General features: G+C 39.6%; 1 protein-coding gene across 4 annotated transcripts in view; it reads left to right on the top strand.

Moving 5' to 3' along the window:
• Positions 1–18758, top strand: part of slc4a11 (solute carrier family 4 member 11) — a 142221-nt gene that overhangs the window by 113103 nt on the left and 10360 nt on the right. For 3 of the 4 annotated variants that reach the window (XM_023352325.1, XM_023352323.1, XM_023352324.1), the window contains 9 exons: positions 1625–1709; positions 3467–3592; positions 5389–5502; positions 9196–9328; positions 11885–11958; positions 13100–13328; positions 13739–13845; positions 17381–17546; positions 18426–18599. In XM_023352325.1, coding sequence (XP_023208093.1) covers positions 1625–1709; positions 3467–3592; positions 5389–5502; positions 9196–9328; positions 11885–11958; positions 13100–13328; positions 13739–13845; positions 17381–17546; positions 18426–18599 — 1208 coding nt within the window. The remainder of the gene's footprint in view (positions 1–1624; positions 1710–3466; positions 3593–5388; positions 5503–9195; positions 9329–11884; positions 11959–13099; positions 13329–13738; positions 13846–17380; positions 17547–18425; positions 18600–18758) is intronic. The other variant, XM_023352326.1, reaches the window with a different exon arrangement.

Here is an 18758-nt window from a genome sequence, read left to right as displayed (position 1 = left end):
AAGGAAAATACTTCATGTTTTCAAGAATTTGAAACCAATTGTATGAAACCCACCTTTCTTTTGCAGCCTCTATTGACTACTTATTGGTTCGTTTCTTGTTTTAAATATCTAAAATCCTGCCAAACTGGTGACTTGATCTTTCCTCTTTTATCTGCAATTTCATCTGGAGCTGCTGAACTCATTTCCTCCTTTCACTCCACCCTGTTCTTTGGACATGAAAATCCTCCCAAATAGTCTCGCATACTGCACATATTCTGTCTGTGGACCATAGAAATTTCATAGGCAAGTCTACAGATTGCCTACATTCCTAGTGACATATTCCTTCATTTCCCACAACCTGAACGAATGCTAGCTAGTTTGATGAGCTAGTTGGATGGCTAGCTCAGTTTGTTTCTCCACCATACAACTGTCAGTGCTGCAAATAGAGGCAGTCATGCTAGTCGTTCTTGCAACTGGTTGCGCCGACTCCCAACATGATCATCTTGATGTTGCACAAACACAACAGTTCAATGTGAACACTGTTTCCTGTCTAGCAGTTTACCGTGTGAATCTGTGTGTCACCAAGGATGAGTGTGCAGTCGTTAAAATGTAACTTTGTCCGGATGTGTCCGACAGACATCTGCATTGAGTCCGACTCAAACACTCGTCATACGTACATGTGGGCCTACAAGGAATGAAGTACACCCGAGTATGTTAGGGGACAGCATGAAACTGCTACTCGACAGGTTGCTGCTAGCTAACCAACCAACCGTGCTAGCTAACCATACCACCAACCATTCATAGCCGGGACGTGAGAGGTAGAGCGACTAAAACTTTTCTTCTGCCTACAACTCCTTGAATGCCGTGGTTTTCTGGGTCAGAGTTCAGTGAAATTACCAACATTCTATCAGACATATTTTTGTTGGTAAGAAGTCGTTAGCAATTGCTATTGTTATTGTCCAACTAGCCAAATGGCTAGTAGAAAGTATTTGTAGGTTTGCAGTAGTGACATACAGTAGTCTTTGTATACGTGTGATAGATTTCACAGTGTACCTTGAGACGTTCTAAGCTCAGGACATTATTTTCTAACGTAGTCCATCAATAACAGTGTATTCCTGTCTGCATGCTGATAGTGTAGCACATAATTGGATGTCTGAATTCCTGTATGCTACATTCCTCAGTCTTTGTGCTGCTCTTTGTTCTCTAATGTTCTCTATCAACCCTCTGAGGTCTTCACAGAATGGCCACCCTAACCCTAAACACACCCTCACACTTGATGTACTAATTAGGTAACTTCCAAAGACGATTGTTTGCGCTGGAATTTATTTGGGGGTATCAGTATAAAGTGGGCTTAACAGAAATGCTGAAATTTTAATCTGCTGGAAAACTTGTATTTATTTATTTTACTTCCTCTTAGCAATGATGAATGACCGTGCTGACCTACAACATCGATTCTAATAAAACACAAACATGTTTGTAGTTATAGCATAATAAAACGTGAAAAACTCCAACAGGCATGATGTTTGCGAGGCACTGCAACTTGCATGACTGTTTTTCAATTTAACATTGAAGACACAGTCCCGGCTTTTCCTCCGTGAGAGACGTTTCCTTGAGGAAAACCTGACCTTTTCCTTTCTCTCCACAGTGTAAAGATTTCTTCAAAGCCGGCCGAGGGATTTATGAGGACTTGCGTCGCAGACTGCCTTTCTACCCTTCTGACTTCACAGATGGTAAGCTGGACCTGGACTTGTAGTGAAAGTGAGTCATTTGTGTTGCTATGCCCCACCGGGGTGCCGCTGGCAGCGCCTCATTTATCTTTCAAATTTTGCCTCACAGAAAGAAGGTATTGTAATGTTTTACATATTTGGTACATCTTGGGGTTTTTGGTTTATTATGCATCTTATAGTGCAGCATATTATTATACAAATCTGTCAAATGTGGAAACAGGCATAAAAGTTTACATGCTCAACCCTCAGGTTGTGTATTTTTTACATTAGCCACTTAAATTTCAGGATGACACCTATTTTTCAAAATGGCTGCTATCTATGAGCCTTTTAAAGCTAAATGTTACTTATTTTAACAACTTAGTAGAACTCTATGTCACATCATATGTTTTCGCCTTTGGGCTTCATATTGATACAACTTTAAAGTTATAATATGTAGCATTTTACAGGCTGAGCAACAGTCCTCTTTGTGGTAAGCATTAGCTTCTGCAAATTGTTTGATATGTGTAACAGTTTAGCGTGCCCACCACTAGTAATATAAACCGGTAATTATAGTGCAAATGTATATGTTTCATCACAACCACGGCAGCCATTTTGAAAAATGGCCACCAGATAAAGGAAAAAAAGATCAAGAAAATATATCTCCTCCTTCCCAAAATAATGGCTGAAGTCATTTTTGCCAAAATATGATTTTGGGGAGAAAAATAAAGGGCAAAAAATGATTTAGACCATACTTTTAGGAATGGTCTAAGGTTCAAAATATAAGGTTCTAAGGTATATTAAGGTTCAAAATATAAATATGCATGGTTTGACACCACACACATTCATGTTGTCCGTCAACAAAAATAAGTTAAACACCAAAAAACAACCCTGAGAACATCTGTGCCAAATTAGGATCCACATGTGAAAGATTTTTGCTGAAACATCCAATTATGTGCTACACTATCAGCATTATATTTGATGAAGTTAAACACTACAGTAATCTGTGGTGTCTATTTGAAAGTCTTAGCTCTAATACAACGTGTGCTTCTTTTTTTGTGTTTTTTTTAGGTACGTCTTTGCTATCCTTGGGTTTCATCCAGGGTTTTGCACCTTGTAAAAATAACTCTAAAGTCTCCCACATGCCTCCTTATGTTCGACATTATTATAATATCCCAGGTCATCAACCACAAGCATCTCCCTATACCTTACTGATGCAGTCGCTGAAGGCAGGTACTTTCACTGAGTCATCAACTCAGACTCTTTACCCACAGTGTGTGAAAGCGGCTCCGGTCCAGGTCGCACACACACACATGCTAAATAATGCGTTAGTCACAACAAGCAGCTCAGCCCTTTCCTCTCTCAACGCATTTTTGTTTTATTTAAGCTGCAACAGAAATCAACACATTCCTGACATGTGAGTTTGATCAAATGTTCATCCTGCGAAGGTCACAGAAACCAGCGATCACATTAGAGGCCAATTAAAATGTTTGATTCCAACATGAGTTATCCATCATTCATCTGACCGCTCCTAAAACGAGATGAATTACACAAACGCAAAACATATCACTCCTGTTTTCAAAGGGGCAGTCAGCTGTGTAAGCCACAGTAGAATATTCTGACACACACACACATACACCCCCCCTCTGGAGGTTCCTTATTGCAGGGGAACTAAACGATGGATTCTGCTAGCGTTTCTGTCGTTTTTAAATTAAAGTGCTGAGCCTCCTCCGCTTCATTATGAGATGCATATGACTCATGTGTTTGTGTTTGTCTCCCTTCAGGTATAGTTGGAAGTAATAAAACCCTGCTGAAGTACATGACCACAGCCATCTTCCTCTACATCGCCATCCTCCTTCCCGCGATTGCTTTCGGCTCCCTCAACGACGAGAGCACCCGCGGCGAAATCGGTATAGGAGCGCGCAGCCGGCATGTAGACACTCTTATGTTCTATCAAACATGAGTCGACAAAGTAAAGTTCCCACTGAGGATTAGCAGAGCCAGCTGCTCTGCTACTCCATTTATGTAGTGTATAAACAGGTCATCGTTGGTCTAAGACAGTTTTAATGACAAAAATAGCTTTAAAATATTTTTCGACTCACAAATAGAGTAAAGCTTTGACATATCCATTTTTTAATTTTTAATTTTGTAATAAAAAAGTCCTGATTCCTTTAAAAAAAATAAAAAAACTGAAATAACAAATCAGATACCGACTTTAGCTCATTTGCTTGACACAGATGACATCTAGTCCTTTTCTTTTGTACAAGTGTTAAAGAATAATGAAATAACACAGGCACTGTCAGCTGTACTGGACAGGCGCACAGAAGATGTCAGAAGTTTCCCACTTTAGTCAAACGAGGCCGAAAACACCAGATGGGGACATTTTTCAGCATTTTTCAACTTTGACAATAACCTTTCTGTGGAATTTCAACATTGTAAATATTTTTTCCAACATTCTGACATTTCCACATCCGATAGGCTCTGAGGTAGATGGAAAGTTAAAGGTAAGCAAAAAAATAAATAAATAATAATAATAAAGGCAAGACTTGCACACTTGCGATATGTTTTTGATGAGGGAATATCATTACAACACGATTTAAAGCTCCAAAAAGATGATTTTACATAACACTGCCCCCTTAATGTAGATTAAACACTTTTGGTCATACCACAGATTGACACATGGATTAGTAGTCACATCCCTGCCATATATCTAATCCCATAACAACCTCCAGTAACTGGTCCAATACCAATAGTTGGTCAGATGGGCTTTGTTTCTGACAAAGTGCAGGTGGCTTTTTATTTTTTTGGTTGTAATTTTTCCCAAATCAAAAATCTCAAATGGATAGCTTCATTCTTGAGCCATACTTAATAATTTGAGACTTTTACAAAAAGGGTTTTACTTGTTTGTTTTGTTACTTTTTGTTCGTTTTGTTATTATTCTGGATTCTAAACCAACCTTCCAAAACATTAACCTTAAACCATATTTTAACACATGATTCAAAACTTCAGTAGTGAAATATGTTTTACTGTAAAGCACTTTGAAATGCCTTGCTGCTGAAATGTGCTTTACAAAAACAATTGATTGATTGATTGATTGATGCAGGAGCAGAAACAGAAACTAAAGAGGCCAAAGAGTTTTATGAAGTATCATAACTTGCTAATGACTTCTGGTAATGTATATGTAGTGTTTTTAAGTGCCGTAATGAAATTACGGCACTTAAAAACTACCTCAGAGCCTATCGGATGTGGAAATGTCAGAATGTTGGAAAAAATATTTACAATGTTGAAAAAAACTGTAATGAAAATTTTTTTTTTTCTTGCTTTTTGCTTCTTATTTTTCACATTTCATTATTGTGTTGGTTGAGAACGGATTGTTGGTTGACGTATTCTAACTATAAAAACCTAAAGCCTGCATTACTCATCCCCCTAGAATTGAATTGTGTGTATTTTGGGGGTTTTTTTTATTGTAGCGGGAAGAGCATGCAGCAAGTATCTATAGTTAATTTGTGGGTAAAAATAACAGATAATTCGCCTAATAACATTCCTGGTGCAGAAAGTGAATTATGAGTTTCCTTCTGCTTCTGCTCAGCTGTGCAGCAGAACCTTAAGGGCATTCATGTTTATTCATCAGAACCTTTTCCTGTGTCTTCTCTGCGTGTGTGTGTGTGTGGGCGTGTGTGTGTGTGTGTGTGTCTTCTCTGCCCAGATGTTCGGAAGACTATCATTGGCCAGAGCATTGGCGGAGTCATCTACTCGTTGTTCGCTGGCTCCCCTTTAGTTATCCCTCTCACCACTGCTCCCCTCGCCATCTTCATCAGCGGTAAGCTCTCCTGTAGTTTCATTCAGCTCGCCTCAAAAACAAGGCAGCCGTCTCTCACAGTTTTACACAGCAGACGAGTCCTAGACGGTGGGCAGAACGCTAAGAAGGTAGCATCAAAAGTGGAAGAAAATTAATGGCGGAGATTAAAAAAAAAACCTATCATACTCATCTCCTCTTTAACTAAAGAATCAGAAAAACAGTGTTCAAACTCTTGGTGTTAATGAGTGTCTAAAGCAGACAGGTTGTAAAATCAGTCATCAGTTTGCTTCAAAGATACAATCCTGACATTATTATTTACATTACTTTCATATCAGATTTTGACAACCCAAGTAATCTACATTCACAATAAAGTCCATAAATAAAGTCATGGGGGGGAAAGAACTTCAGTAGAAGCTTTTTTCTGTAATGTTAACTTCAAGATGACTCATGTAGTGAATGCAATTTTTTTTTTATATTCTTTATTTTTTTCAGTCAGCATTAGACAGAATTTCAACTTAAAAAGCAGAAATGTCTGCTGATCATTCAAAGAAGAAAAGGACAGACTGGGGGAGAAAGGACAAACTTTCTCTTCCAGTTTGGGAGACAAAGAAGAAGAAAACACCTGTGCATAGCAGCATATACATACATATAACTACTGACTGATTTCAGCTGACTTCTTGGTTTCCTGTGTCTTTTTGCACACCCGTTTCTTCAAGCGTTTAATACTTATTTCATTTGTCATTCCAATGTTTTGTTGTTTAATTCCATCTCTGGACTAATTTGTTTTGTGTGTATGGATTACTGGGAGTTGTTGCTCACATCTGGTTTGAATTTGATGTCAAAAGAAATATTTAGAATATATTTCTCCCAGAAAAAAAATAAGTCCAAACGTCCAATAGTCGCCGCAGAGGGGGACAGATGGACCAGAATGTGTGTTTTCTTTTTTTTTTTCCTTGCCCATGTTACGTAACAGCTGGTTTCAGGTGCCTGCAGGTCCGCACATTTGCTCAAGAAAAAAAAGGAACAAGTAAAGCTTTTATTCAGTTCAGACCAAACGCAGCACATAAACCGCTGGACGGCTTTTTGCCCAACAGCATTGTTTTGTTGGGAGGAATGTAAATGAACTTGAATGGTGGAAACTCCGAAAGAGAGCAGAGATGAAGAAAAGCAGCGACTTTGATGCCAAGATGCAGTTTTAATACCGAAGCTGTTTGGCGAGTTTGCGGTGGGATGATCTTTGAAGTAAATGGGTTGGAACTGTGCAGGGAACATTCTCATGGGGATAATTGTAGTATATTTCCAGCAGCTTTCTGAACGGAACAAAGGCTTGTTTGTAAAGTTGTGACTCAAGATAACAACTAAATTATTATGGTTTTTAACAAACTAATTACAGTTCTTTTTTTTAATTTTTCCTTTTCAAGTTAAATTAAAATGCATGTTTCTCTTTAACTCTTTGTGCGTCCATGTTTGAAATCAATGAAGCCACCGAGAGCTTCTGTAATAAATCCTCTCATTATTGGAGTCTGGAAAAATCTTTGAAATGGAATCACTTTTAACCAATTGAATGTGTTGGGTTTTTTTTTCAAATTGTTTTTGAATTGAAAAAAAGAGTTTGCTTCTTTCCTGATTTTCCTCTTTTTTTGCATGTTTGTCACACTTATGCAAAAGCGTTTGAGAACGTTAAATCAATTAAAAATATTAGTAAAAAACAACACAGGTACTTAAAAATGCAGTTTTTAAATGAAGTTGTTTTATTAAGGGAGACAAAAAAAGTCCCCAAAAAACACTTTTGCACACCCTTCAATACGGCGTCTTGCAAAAATATACACACCGCATTTTCCACATTTTGTCATGCTACACATTTGAACGGTTTTAACTGAGATTCAACATCGAACACCAAACAACCAAACAAAGTAGAAGAAAATATCTGCAAATTTCCTACAAGTAAAAATCTGAAAAGTGCTTTGTGCATGTGTACTTCGCTCCATCGTCTTTTTTTTTTTTCATTTTCTCTTCAGAAGTCACCTAATTAGTAAATTGAGTTCACTTGTTTTTCATTTATTCTCGGTATGGAGCCAGCTGTGCTGCGAAGGCCTCAGAGGTTTGTTGGAGAACATTAGAAAACAAACAACATAATGAATACCAAGGAACACCGCAGACAGCTCAGGCAGAAAGCTGGGCAGAAGTTTAAGGCAAGGTGCAATTATGATGTCACCCGACTTAAGACATGTTAGGGATCATTGTTCGATGCATCGTCTGAAGATCAACAAAGTACGGCACAGCGGCAGAGACACGGCCATCCACCAAAACAAACAAGCAGAACATTAATAAGAAAAACCACTCAGGAAATACGAAATACTTTAATCTGATGGGATTAAATAATTTGAATGTATGGTTTATATACATTCAGAATTGTATATACTGAATTATTTAATATGATTGTGCATCAAGTTTTGTTCAGAATAGAAGTACTGACATGTGCAAAGTTGTAAAGTTTCCCTAAAAAAGCACAGAAGAAGAAGCTGTTCCTCAGTTTCTGCCGAACATAAAACCAAAAAAACAGTAGTGTGTTGGTTCCAGAACGGACCAGCACCAGGTTCTAATAAAACTCGGGGAATTACTGCAATTACGCCTCCCGCTTTCTCTGAGGGGTCGGATTGACCCTGTGTGCGCTTTTATGGCTTTTTTTTCTTCCTGCAGTGGTTTTGGGAAATGACAGGCTGATGCGATTACAAATTCATTCCGATGGAGCCGAATCTGATCCGAATATTCCGATCGGGGCGTCGACGTGTCGTGTTTTTTTTAGTTTGACCGACAAGTTTGATCTGATTACTTATATCCTCGTATGCATGCCTTCTACAAATCTGAGTTTCGGAGAAGAAAATTGAGAGGAAACGGCATCATTTAGAGAAAGGCTAATGGAGTCTTGTATAAAGTGTGTGGACACAAGTTCATCTTTATTTTGTTCCTTCCACTTTACAGTTATACGCTACTTTGTACAACAAAACAAAAAGTTTATATTTGAAATATGAAAAAATGTAAAACGGTTCAAGAGGTATTAATTCTTTCGCAAGGCACTGTAAGCATTTATTCCTTATACACACACATTAAAGGGGCAGTATTGTATAAAATTGATATTTTTGAGTCTCATATTATGTTCTAATGTTATTTCCTCTAATAAACATACCTAGAATGTTGATTGGATTCTTTAATGCATGTTTGAGAAGGAAAGCATGTTTGAGAAATCCTTGAATCTCTATGGCATTCATTCAACCGTTCAAAATGCCTGGCTGGACTTAGCCCCGCCTTCGAGACAAAGCTCCTCCTCTGAGCTGCAGTTTCCAAGCTTCTGCCTCACAGAGCGGTGCTCCCCCGCTACTTCTCAATGTTACACTGGTAAAAATGTTCTTAATGGGTTAATAGAGGAGCCATGTTGTGATGACTTCCTGAAGCCCGAGTTTCAGAAAGAGCAGCAGTTTTTGAAGAGGCAAAGACCCAATTTCAATTACAAAGTAAAATTTCTTTTGTCATATTTGATATATGCAGCATTTTTATACCAATTGAAGTTAACATAGTTATTTGATTGTGCTATAAAAAGGCTCTATGTGGCTGGACAACCCATAATACTTCCCTCTTAAATATTTTCATTGTGTCATTCAGATGTTTTATATTTCTATACAAGTATATGTGTGTTTTTTGTCTTGTGGATTGTAGTGATCCGAGGAATCTGTGATGACTACAACTTGGATTTCCCAGCTTTCTATGCCTGCATCGGTTTGTGGAACTGCCTCTTCCTCATCTTGGGAGGGATCTTCAACGTCAGTCTGCTGATGAAGCTCTTTAAAAGGTACCACTTATATTTGAGTTTACATTTATCTCAGCTTATTGGGACCGTTTTCCTAATGGGTCATATGATTCCAACTCCACCGACCTGTAACTGTTGGTGACAAAATCTGTAATATTCAAAGCCAACAGCATAGCGGATCTTGCTAACTAGCTTGTTCTTGTTTTTGTTTTTTTTGTTCTTTTTTGTCAGCATTAGGTTTTACAAATTCAAAGACCTTTAGCAAAAAAATGTGCATGCTGTGAGCAAGAATGGCTCATAAGTTCTTATTTGTGAGTGAAAGAAATGCAAACTTTAATGTTTCTGTTAGAATTTCTCAGATGTTTGAGCTGCAGCCAAAAACATCCAACTTTGATGGTTATGTTGCTCCGATGCCATTTTTTACCTTTACAGTTTTGGTTGTTTCCTATGAGATGCTTATTTTGGTTACTAAAAACAGCTCTTGATTTGCCGGTCGTTCTACGTTTCTGTTCTCATCTATGGTCTCGAGCTCTGGGTAATGACAGACAGAATGAGATCATGGATACAAGCAGCTGAAATGAGTTTCCTCCACAAGGTGTCAGGGCTCTCCCTTAGAGACACGGTGAGAGGTTCGGTCATCCGGGAAGAACTTGGGGGGTAGAGCTCTCCATGGTGAGGTGTTCTTGGCACGTCTCACTGGGAGGACATCCAGAGGAAAACCCAGGACACGCTGGAGGGACGGTGTTTCTCAGCTGGCCTGGAAATGCCTTGGGATTCCCCCATAGGAGCCCAAGTGGCTGGGGAGAGGGAAGTCTGGGTCTCTATGCTTTGGCTGCTGCCTCCGCGATCCGACAATAAAAAAGTACCATGTGCTGTTTTGCACCATTGACACCCTGCAGGAAGATTCTTGTTAGAAAATATAATTATCTGACACTACTGAACAATATCTATCAGCAGGAGGTCACTTGGTTGTTATTACTGGATGACTTTTCCTACTTTTACCTTTTTTTAAGCTCAAATGGGGATCAGAACCAGAATAAATGGAAACAAAGTACAACCCAAAGTTTTCAGACCTCAGTCAGTGGCAGTGGGAATGGAAGAGTCTGAGAAGTTCTGGTTCTTGTATCCTCCTGCTGTAGGAGGGCTCTGAGCAGCTTGGGGTCTGTTTTGGCTTTTGGCTCATCTGGCTCGTGACTTCCTGCACTATTCCACTCTAATAAAATCTCGCTTACAGAACAGGCTGGGTTTTCTCCCCTTCCCTTGGATTCCCTCCTGTAGAATTTCTATCGGGCCAATCAGCGAACAGAGGAAGAAGTTGTGAGCAATGAAATAAATTTCCTGCGCTGTTTTGGAATTGTAGTCTGCCTAGACATGGCAGAAGAGGAAGTAAATAAAACCATTCAGACTGTGTTGTCCATGCTTCTAAATATTGAATTATTATTAACAGCTGCCTTGTTCAGATCACAGTGGAGGATGGTTGTTTTTAGCACAGGCAGTTTCTGGTAGGCTTCATAGCACCAAACTAGGACAGGATATACATCGTGGGGAAACTTTAGTGGTTGGGTAAAGATTAAAACTTTATTCAATCTGTTGGAGGCTAACAAGACTACTGAGAAACGATTGCTAGCCTCCAGCCTCCAGCTAGCCTGCAGCTGACTTCCTATCATGTTTTGATAGTCGAGTGCCCAGACCTCCTGTGCGAAGGACGAGTGTCTGGTTTTTACCAGGCTATCTCTTGGTAGCACAGGTGCCACCAAAGGTTGTCTGTCAGGCTTAGAGGTTGGTCTGGTAATCGAGGTGGTTGGAGCTTGTCAATTGGATTTGAGTTGTGATGAAGCCCAAAGACCCTCAGGGATGTGTCGGGGTGACTGTGGCTTGTGGAGTCTGAACTAGGCAATGGTCAGTGGATTTTCCTCTTCATCACTGGGAACACTTTGTGTCTTGTGTGGGAGCCTGATAGTCTCTTCTTGACCTGCACTGGAAGACACGGTAGCAGTGTCAGATAAGGTGGAGTCTGTGACATATGTCTTCAGGGTCTGAGGCTATCTATCCTCTGCCTCTTTTGACCAGAGTTTGTTGTGAAGTTTCTCCCCATCCCACCGTTCTACCAGCGTCACACCTTTAGGTGACAAACTCTCACACAACTATTCCACACGTAGACAACCACTCTGCACACACATATACACACACATCCACCCACCCACGCCGACAGAAATAATCCAGATAACTGAAGGTCATACAAACACAGCTTCCTATTTCACTGATGTGGTCTGTCATAATTTCAAACCAAACATGTAACTAGAACATCATATCGGTAGAGCAAAAATAATTTGCCATGTTTTATGATCGTAGGCACAAAATAGTTTTACATGTATGAAATAAAATGAAAGGCAGAATGGCAATGGGTAGATCTAGAGCTTTTATGATTTAATGACAACAAACTACTCCAACAACACTGCAATATAAGTTCATTAAAATATTATTTTATTAAGTTGAACTTCCTTGTATTGTTTGAAATGGAATGACAAAAATGCTACTTTTTTCTGTGTTTTAACATTTTATTTGTCGCTAAGCAACAATGTCCAATGTGTTTTCCAGGTCAACAGAAGAGGTCATTGCCCTGTTCATTTCCATTGCATTTGTAGTTGATGCTGTCAAAGGAACAGTCAAAAGTAAGTAATACAAGCAGTCACTTTGTTTTGTTTTTCTACAGCACTGCAATCTGTAACTGCTTATAATGCTTCCTTATTTTGACTGTGATAATTAAGACTTTGCACCCATCTCAGATTTTACTGTCATCACAAGCAAATTTCCGATTTAAAGCAGGCAAAGGTTTTCTAACACAAATGGAGTGGTAAAAAGATAACTGCGACATAATCTGCATACTGTGTTACTGGTGTCTTTTTAATAATGTTATTTGCTCGAGCTACTTGCTAATTATGCCTGAAGAATCCTTCGTTGACCGAGAGTGCCAAGATCTCTCCAGCTAATCAATTAGTCATTTTAATTAAAACCTGTCCAGTCCTTTTTCCTAGTGACATTGTTCTTTGTTTCAGCGATCTGCAGATGGATCTTTACAAATCTGCTGCGTATTACTTAGCATTTTTTTTATATATATTTAATACAAAAAAAAACATTTATATTCAGCCGCTATTTATGGCTAATTCACAGAGCATGAATAAAATCAGCTCTGTAACTTTGCATTAACGCTCTTGCTTCTAGATTTTACTATAGTTTTTTGCTGCCTTCTGCTTTTCAGACTGAAACTACAGAGCAGGGTGTCTCTGCATAATAAAAGTTGGCCTTAAATACACTTAAAAAGGGCTTTTTGCTTTTTTCACGTGACTTTTCTGTCAGCCAAATGTTTGATTCACACGTTGGCATCTTGACGTGGTTGAGGCTACCTGCAACAAGCTGATAATATATCTTTAATTGCTAGCTTGTTGCATATATTATGAGTCGGTGTAAATTTATTGGCAGTTGGCTGGACGACATTCTTCTCAGCACTGAAAACAGACCCTGAACTCACCATCACTTTGGTGAAACTTGTGGCGGCAGGAAAACGCAGTGGAGTTATAACAAAGTTATGCAGAGCTGACAAAGATTTTGGATTTCAAATGCTTAAAGCTGACCATCCAGACTGTCACATAAAATCACAATAAAATAAACTGAAGCTTTTGGTTGTACAATAATAAAATTGGAAAGGGTTCAGCGGAGTTTGAATGCTTTTTAATTTACCTAAGAAAAAGAAACACAAAAATTTGGGTTTTATTTTTTGTTAGTTTGTTTTGACCACTGTGATTCTGGTTTCAGTCTTTCAGAGGTACTACCACGCTCCAGGTCTGGAAAACAGGAGCTTAGAGGACCTTCCTCAGGTTGGAGACCTGCAGGGAGGAAACAGGAGTGAGGTGATGGTCGGGTCGGTGTTCAATGCTCTGCCTGAATCTTTCATCCAGTGCACTCGAGAGAGGCCCGTCCTTTGCCTCCTGCTGATGCTCGGGACATTATGGATGGGCTATACCCTCTACCAGTTCAAAAGAAGGTACATTCTGCATTAATATTCCGAGGCATTTGAAAGATTAATCACTGGAGAACTTTAAATCACGTTTGGCTGGGAGCGCTGCCTTGCTGGTATGGATGCTGCATAGCAGGACCTCGCCTCTAAGGATTGTAACTTTCCAGACAGAACTTGCTAAACTCACTTTTCTGTCAGAGCTTCAGTTCCAGCCTGTGATTTAATAAGCATTAATATTCTACTACTGATTGCTCTCTGTAATCAAATCAACCTCAAAGCTGGATTCAATTGTGTAAGCAAGAGGCGGAGTAAGGTACTTAAGCGGTGTCAGGATTGCAGCCATTGTCCTTGTCTTGTCCACAGTAATTGTATTCCTCCATTATTTGTCTCTCCTTGCTCACTCCACTGTCCTTTCTCTCTCTGTCTCCGTCTCCCAGTCCGTTCCTGCATGCCAAAGTGAGGGAAGTGCTGTCGGACTGCGCCCTGCCCATCTCAGTGCTGCTGTTCTCCTTCATCGGCTCCTACATTTTTAGCGACATCGAGCGTTAGTATCATTTGACTTACCTCTTGTTTTGCTCCAGATGGCTGGATGAAGCTATAGCCTGTTGGGTAAACCTGTGCAATGTGAGCAGAAAACAGCCACAGGAAGTTTGTTTGTAGTTTTCAGGATAGCAGAAATAGTACTAGGTTTTTCTGGTTTCAGAAAATTGGAAAGACACCCAGGAAGATATAAATGATCAAAGTTTAGATCATAAGGTATTTACAGAGTGGCTGTGCATCCCCAAAAAGTTTTAAATTCATGTATTTAAAATTAAGGCTTTAAAAGGTCTTAATTTCATTTTTAAAAAATAGAAGTCGGCCTTAAATAGGTTATTTTGAAGTCATAAATTTTGTGGCAGGTCTATTTAATCTTGTATATCCTTTGTAGTCTTTTTTCTTGTGGGATTTTTGTGTCAGGCAAACATTTGAGTTGCCTATGAGTTGCTTCATCATTGTATTATATGATGAGTTAAGGCTACTGGTAACTAACTGCTAATGTACCCTTGGTAGCTGGCAAAGGCCGATATTAGCAGATAAATTAGCAGGAAGCATTGGTTCTGGTTCCTGCAGTGGAAATGGAGGAACAATAAAAACAAGCTAACTAGCTAAACAAAAATGCGAGCAAGCTGGCTAGCAAGCTTGATTTTTTTGCGTTTATTATGGTTTAAGTGCAAATTTATCGTTCTTGTCATTGAATCACTTCTGTTGCATCCTTCATTTCTGTGTGAAATAACTTGGCACTACGGTGGTTAAGGCTGTTTGATTTGTACATTTCTGACATCATACATCATTTCTGACATCTTAAATTTCACCTTCAAAAGTCTTGAATCTGAATTGGTTGAACCTGCAGAAACCTAGTTTTAAATGTGCAGTTAGAGTTTAGTATTTGATTGATGAGTGACTCAGTATGAGCACACCTGCAGTGGAGGAAGGTGTTCCTTTACTTTAGATAACCTAATCCCAGCTGTCATTTCATCACTGCCAACAGAAAATCAATGCACTGTGTCCACTTAGTTGGTAGGTCTATAGATTTCTGATCTCTGTGGTCTGGCAGGAAATACTCCTTTTTTTTTTTTTACTCCAGTAAGCACCTAAATGCCCCCTTATCAACGGCAGTATCATTATTGTGGTTCCTCAGGCCTTCCATCAGAAGTGCTGCAGAGGACCTTAAACATTTCAAGTACAAAAAGTAAATTTCTTTCTTGGAGGTAATCAGTTTTTTGATTGCACATTTGCCATCCAAGTAATTCATGTGGATAAAAGTTGAGGAGTTAGCTCTTTAGCTCTGAACATATGGATTTTGAAATAAAAAAAGCTGTTTGGAAAGTTTTAAAGGTTGCATTGTTTTGGAGCTCCTTGTCCAAAACAAATCAGAATATGAGGCATGAACACACTCGACGGAAGAAGAAAGCGTCATTGACCGTTTTTCCCAGTGTCATCTGTTTCTATTGGCCCTCAGGAAACTACCAGCTAAAGAACAGGAAGCAAATAGAAACATTCACCTGTGCCAATCATCATCACCTGACCAACACATCAAGATTCTGTTTTAATGGCCTCCCCATAGTGGTTCTTGCCATAAAAAAAGTTCCTCTCCTCAAGACCAGCAAACTGCCAAATGTGCTGCTTGTATAGAGGAGCTCCCACCTGCTGAGTTCAGTTAATCAAGAGCTTTAATTGGCAACACCTGGCTGCTACCTACCCTGACAAATCCAAATCCTGTGGAATCTGCAGTAGATGGCAGAACGCCGGCTGCAGCGTAAAGTTTTCGTCATTTAAAGTGTGTTACCAATATGCGACACACACACCCCGTTACACACATCAATACGCTGTTACTAGGAAAGGCTCTTTCCAAGGTGTTGACCTCCATTGAGCAGAGTTTATCATCTTGGTCGAGGATGTTCCGACGGGTGTAGTCAGGGACTTTACCATCAACACTCATCCATCATCGATTCATGGCTAATAGATGATTCGGTTCTTCACCCGCCGCAACAGGAAGATTTTCATTCCTTCTGCTGACTAACTAACCTGGAATTGTGGTAGTTTATGAAGGAATTATTGTTTAGTTTTTGCTTATTTTACCCATTTATTTATTTATTTATTTTATTTCTTCCATTTTATGAATACATTTTTATTTAAACCTTCTATTACAGGAGCAGCATTATGTAAAATTGACTTTTTCAAGCTGTAAATCTTGTTATCTGATATTCCTTCTTCAAAAACAATCATGGAGGGTTACCTTGATTTTCTGATGCATGTTTGAGAAATCCTTTCATCTCTGTGGCAACCATTCAGCTGTGCAAAACGCCTGGATGGACCTAGCCCCGCCTTCGAGGACATAGCTCCTCCTCGGAACTGCAGTTTCCATGCTTCCACATCACAGAGCAGCTCCTTCAGACTAGCCAGCAGCAATTAGCAACCACCTGGTGGAACTGCGGATCAGCTGAGCTCATTATATGAGCTTCTTCTCAGAAGTTCACATTAAAGGGTTCATAGAGGAGCCATGTTGTGATGACCTCCTAAATGCAGAGTTTCGGAAAAAGCAGGAATTTTTAAAGAGACAGAGGCCCAATTTCAAGGCATTTAAATATCGAGGACAAATTTAATTTATGTCATATTTGATACATTTTTCTAACAACATCAGGCAGCATAGTTACCTTAATGTGTTATAAAATGGTGCTATGTGCCTGGAAAACACAGTACTGCCCCTATAAGTTATATCTGACATCCTTAGGAGATGTTTATTTTTCTTTTTAAATGTCTTCAATTTTATTCATCAATTGTTTTTCAAATCTTGTACAATTAAAATACATCTGACATCCTGTGATACACTTCTGATGTAAGGAGTAAATTGTGACCTCTCATTTTGTGATGAGTTTGGAGATCATTTTTATTTTTATTTTTATTCCAGTTCAGCCAAAGCTGCTAAAAGGTAAAACCTGCCTTTTGTCTGAAACGGCCTCGTTTGCGACGGAACCCTTTTATTTGCTGCCCTTATTATTGCTTTATGCTCTTTAATAAAGGCACCCGACGAAACACATTGGCCATTTTCAGGTTGTTTTTTTTCTTCCTTTTTTTATCCTCTGTTGTTTGGCATCATTTTTAGCCTCTATTGTTGCCAAGGCAGCAGCTGTTCTCTGGGGGTCAGAACAGAGATGACTGCCAAACCCCGAATGAATTTAAATTTAAGTGCCCGGACAATTTTCTGTTCTGTACCTCCAGAGACAATAAGTCATAGCATAATAGAGCAATTATTGTCTTGTCATTTTCTAAATTTAACCAGTTACATTTAATCCAGCAGTATTTGACGGAGCGGCGCACCAAATTAGATATGAAATGCAGAAACTCTTCAAAGGATTAAAAACGATTGAAAACGTGGATTATCACATCAGTAGAACATAGCAAATGCACAATATTAGCAAATTAAGGAAGATTTTTATGAGGTACTTATGATGTTTGTATAACACTTCATATGAGAGAGGAGGATCGTTTCCAATCTCATGTGCTGCCATTTTTCTCCTTCTGGTTGTTGCTTCGTCCAGTTCCAGTGTTTAAGGTTCACAATCGGCCGATCTTCAACGTGGCTCCGTTCGAGCGGCTGTCGGCCATGAACGTTGTCAGCGCCATGGGACTCGGCTTCCTCCTGGCTCTCCTCATCTTCATCGACCAGAACATTGTTGTTTCGCTTACCAATGCTCCAGAGAACAGGTAGGGTGCCAACACGCTGACGTAAGAACCTCTAGTTCTCTACGTGAGCTTGCATACACTCATCATGTGGATAAGTAGAACATTAATTTCAATAATAATAACTCTTGGTTACCAAAAGAATATGCTTTGGAAGTTGTCTATTTGTTTTCAACTGAATTAGCACTATTTTACGCCACTGAATTCAAAAGTGACATCCATTTTCCTCAACCAGGTCAGGTTTTTATTCTAATTTGCTTTAGTGAAATCACTCAGCTTTTTGAAACAGTCGTGACCTCAACCATATTGATCATTTAAGGAATTTAACTAGAAGACTGGTCTATGCCAGTATACTTAACTTCACCAGTTCTGATAAGAAGATTGGGTCCAGAATTGTTCATATTCATTTCCTTTTTGTTCATAAAGTGAGACTCATCACTGTCCTCTGAAGTTCCCATCCTCCTTCATTCACTGTGTCCACTGGGTCCTACTGAAGGACACGTCAACATATTATGGATATGTATGGATATTATCTGCAGCGTTCATCATTCACAGGGCTTCCCTCATACAGCTCAGCCTGTTTGTACCTGAAACCCCCCAAAACACACAGACTTACTTAAATGTTGCAGCTCTGACATGAGCACACAATGTTCCACTCTTTCCTATAATGTGTCAACGTTATTGATTTACGCTGATGCTTTCCGTGACAGTATGAAAGAATATAAATAATGGATTTGTAGTTTTGCTTGCATGACGAATGAGACGGAGGAGTACGCTCGCTCCGTTTGTGTTTTTGGTTTTTTTTGCTTTTAATTACATATCCTCTTTGTCTGCGTTCACAACGCTTCCTTTGTTTCCTGTTTGAGTGTGACATGTCGCCTCTCTCTTTCTCCCTAACCCCAGGTTGCTGAAAGGCACGGCGTATCACTGGGACCTGATGCTCTCCGGCCTCATTAACATCCTGATGTCGGTGCTGGGGTTGCCCTGGATGCACGCTGCCTTCCCCCACTCCACCCTCCACGTGCGCCAGCTGGCTTTCGTGGAGCAGCGCGTGGAGGGGGGGCACCTCTACGAGACGTGAGTCCGCCCGCCCTCTCGCCACCGACCACGATCAAATGGAGGCGTTGAAAGTTCATCTTCAGAGCGTGTGCTGACAGGGATTTCTTTTTTTTAATCGCAGGCTCTCTTGATTGCTTGATTAGCATGGAACTAACAGTTTTCCTTTGAGGACGGATG

Source organism: Xiphophorus maculatus, chromosome 19 (assembly GCF_002775205.1).
Source record: "Xiphophorus maculatus strain JP 163 A chromosome 19, X_maculatus-5.0-male, whole genome shotgun sequence".
Lineage (NCBI taxonomy): Eukaryota > Metazoa > Chordata > Actinopteri > Cyprinodontiformes > Poeciliidae > Xiphophorus > Xiphophorus maculatus.
The sequence above is the reverse complement of the archived record's forward strand: the minus strand, read 5'-3'. Positions and strand labels throughout refer to the sequence as shown.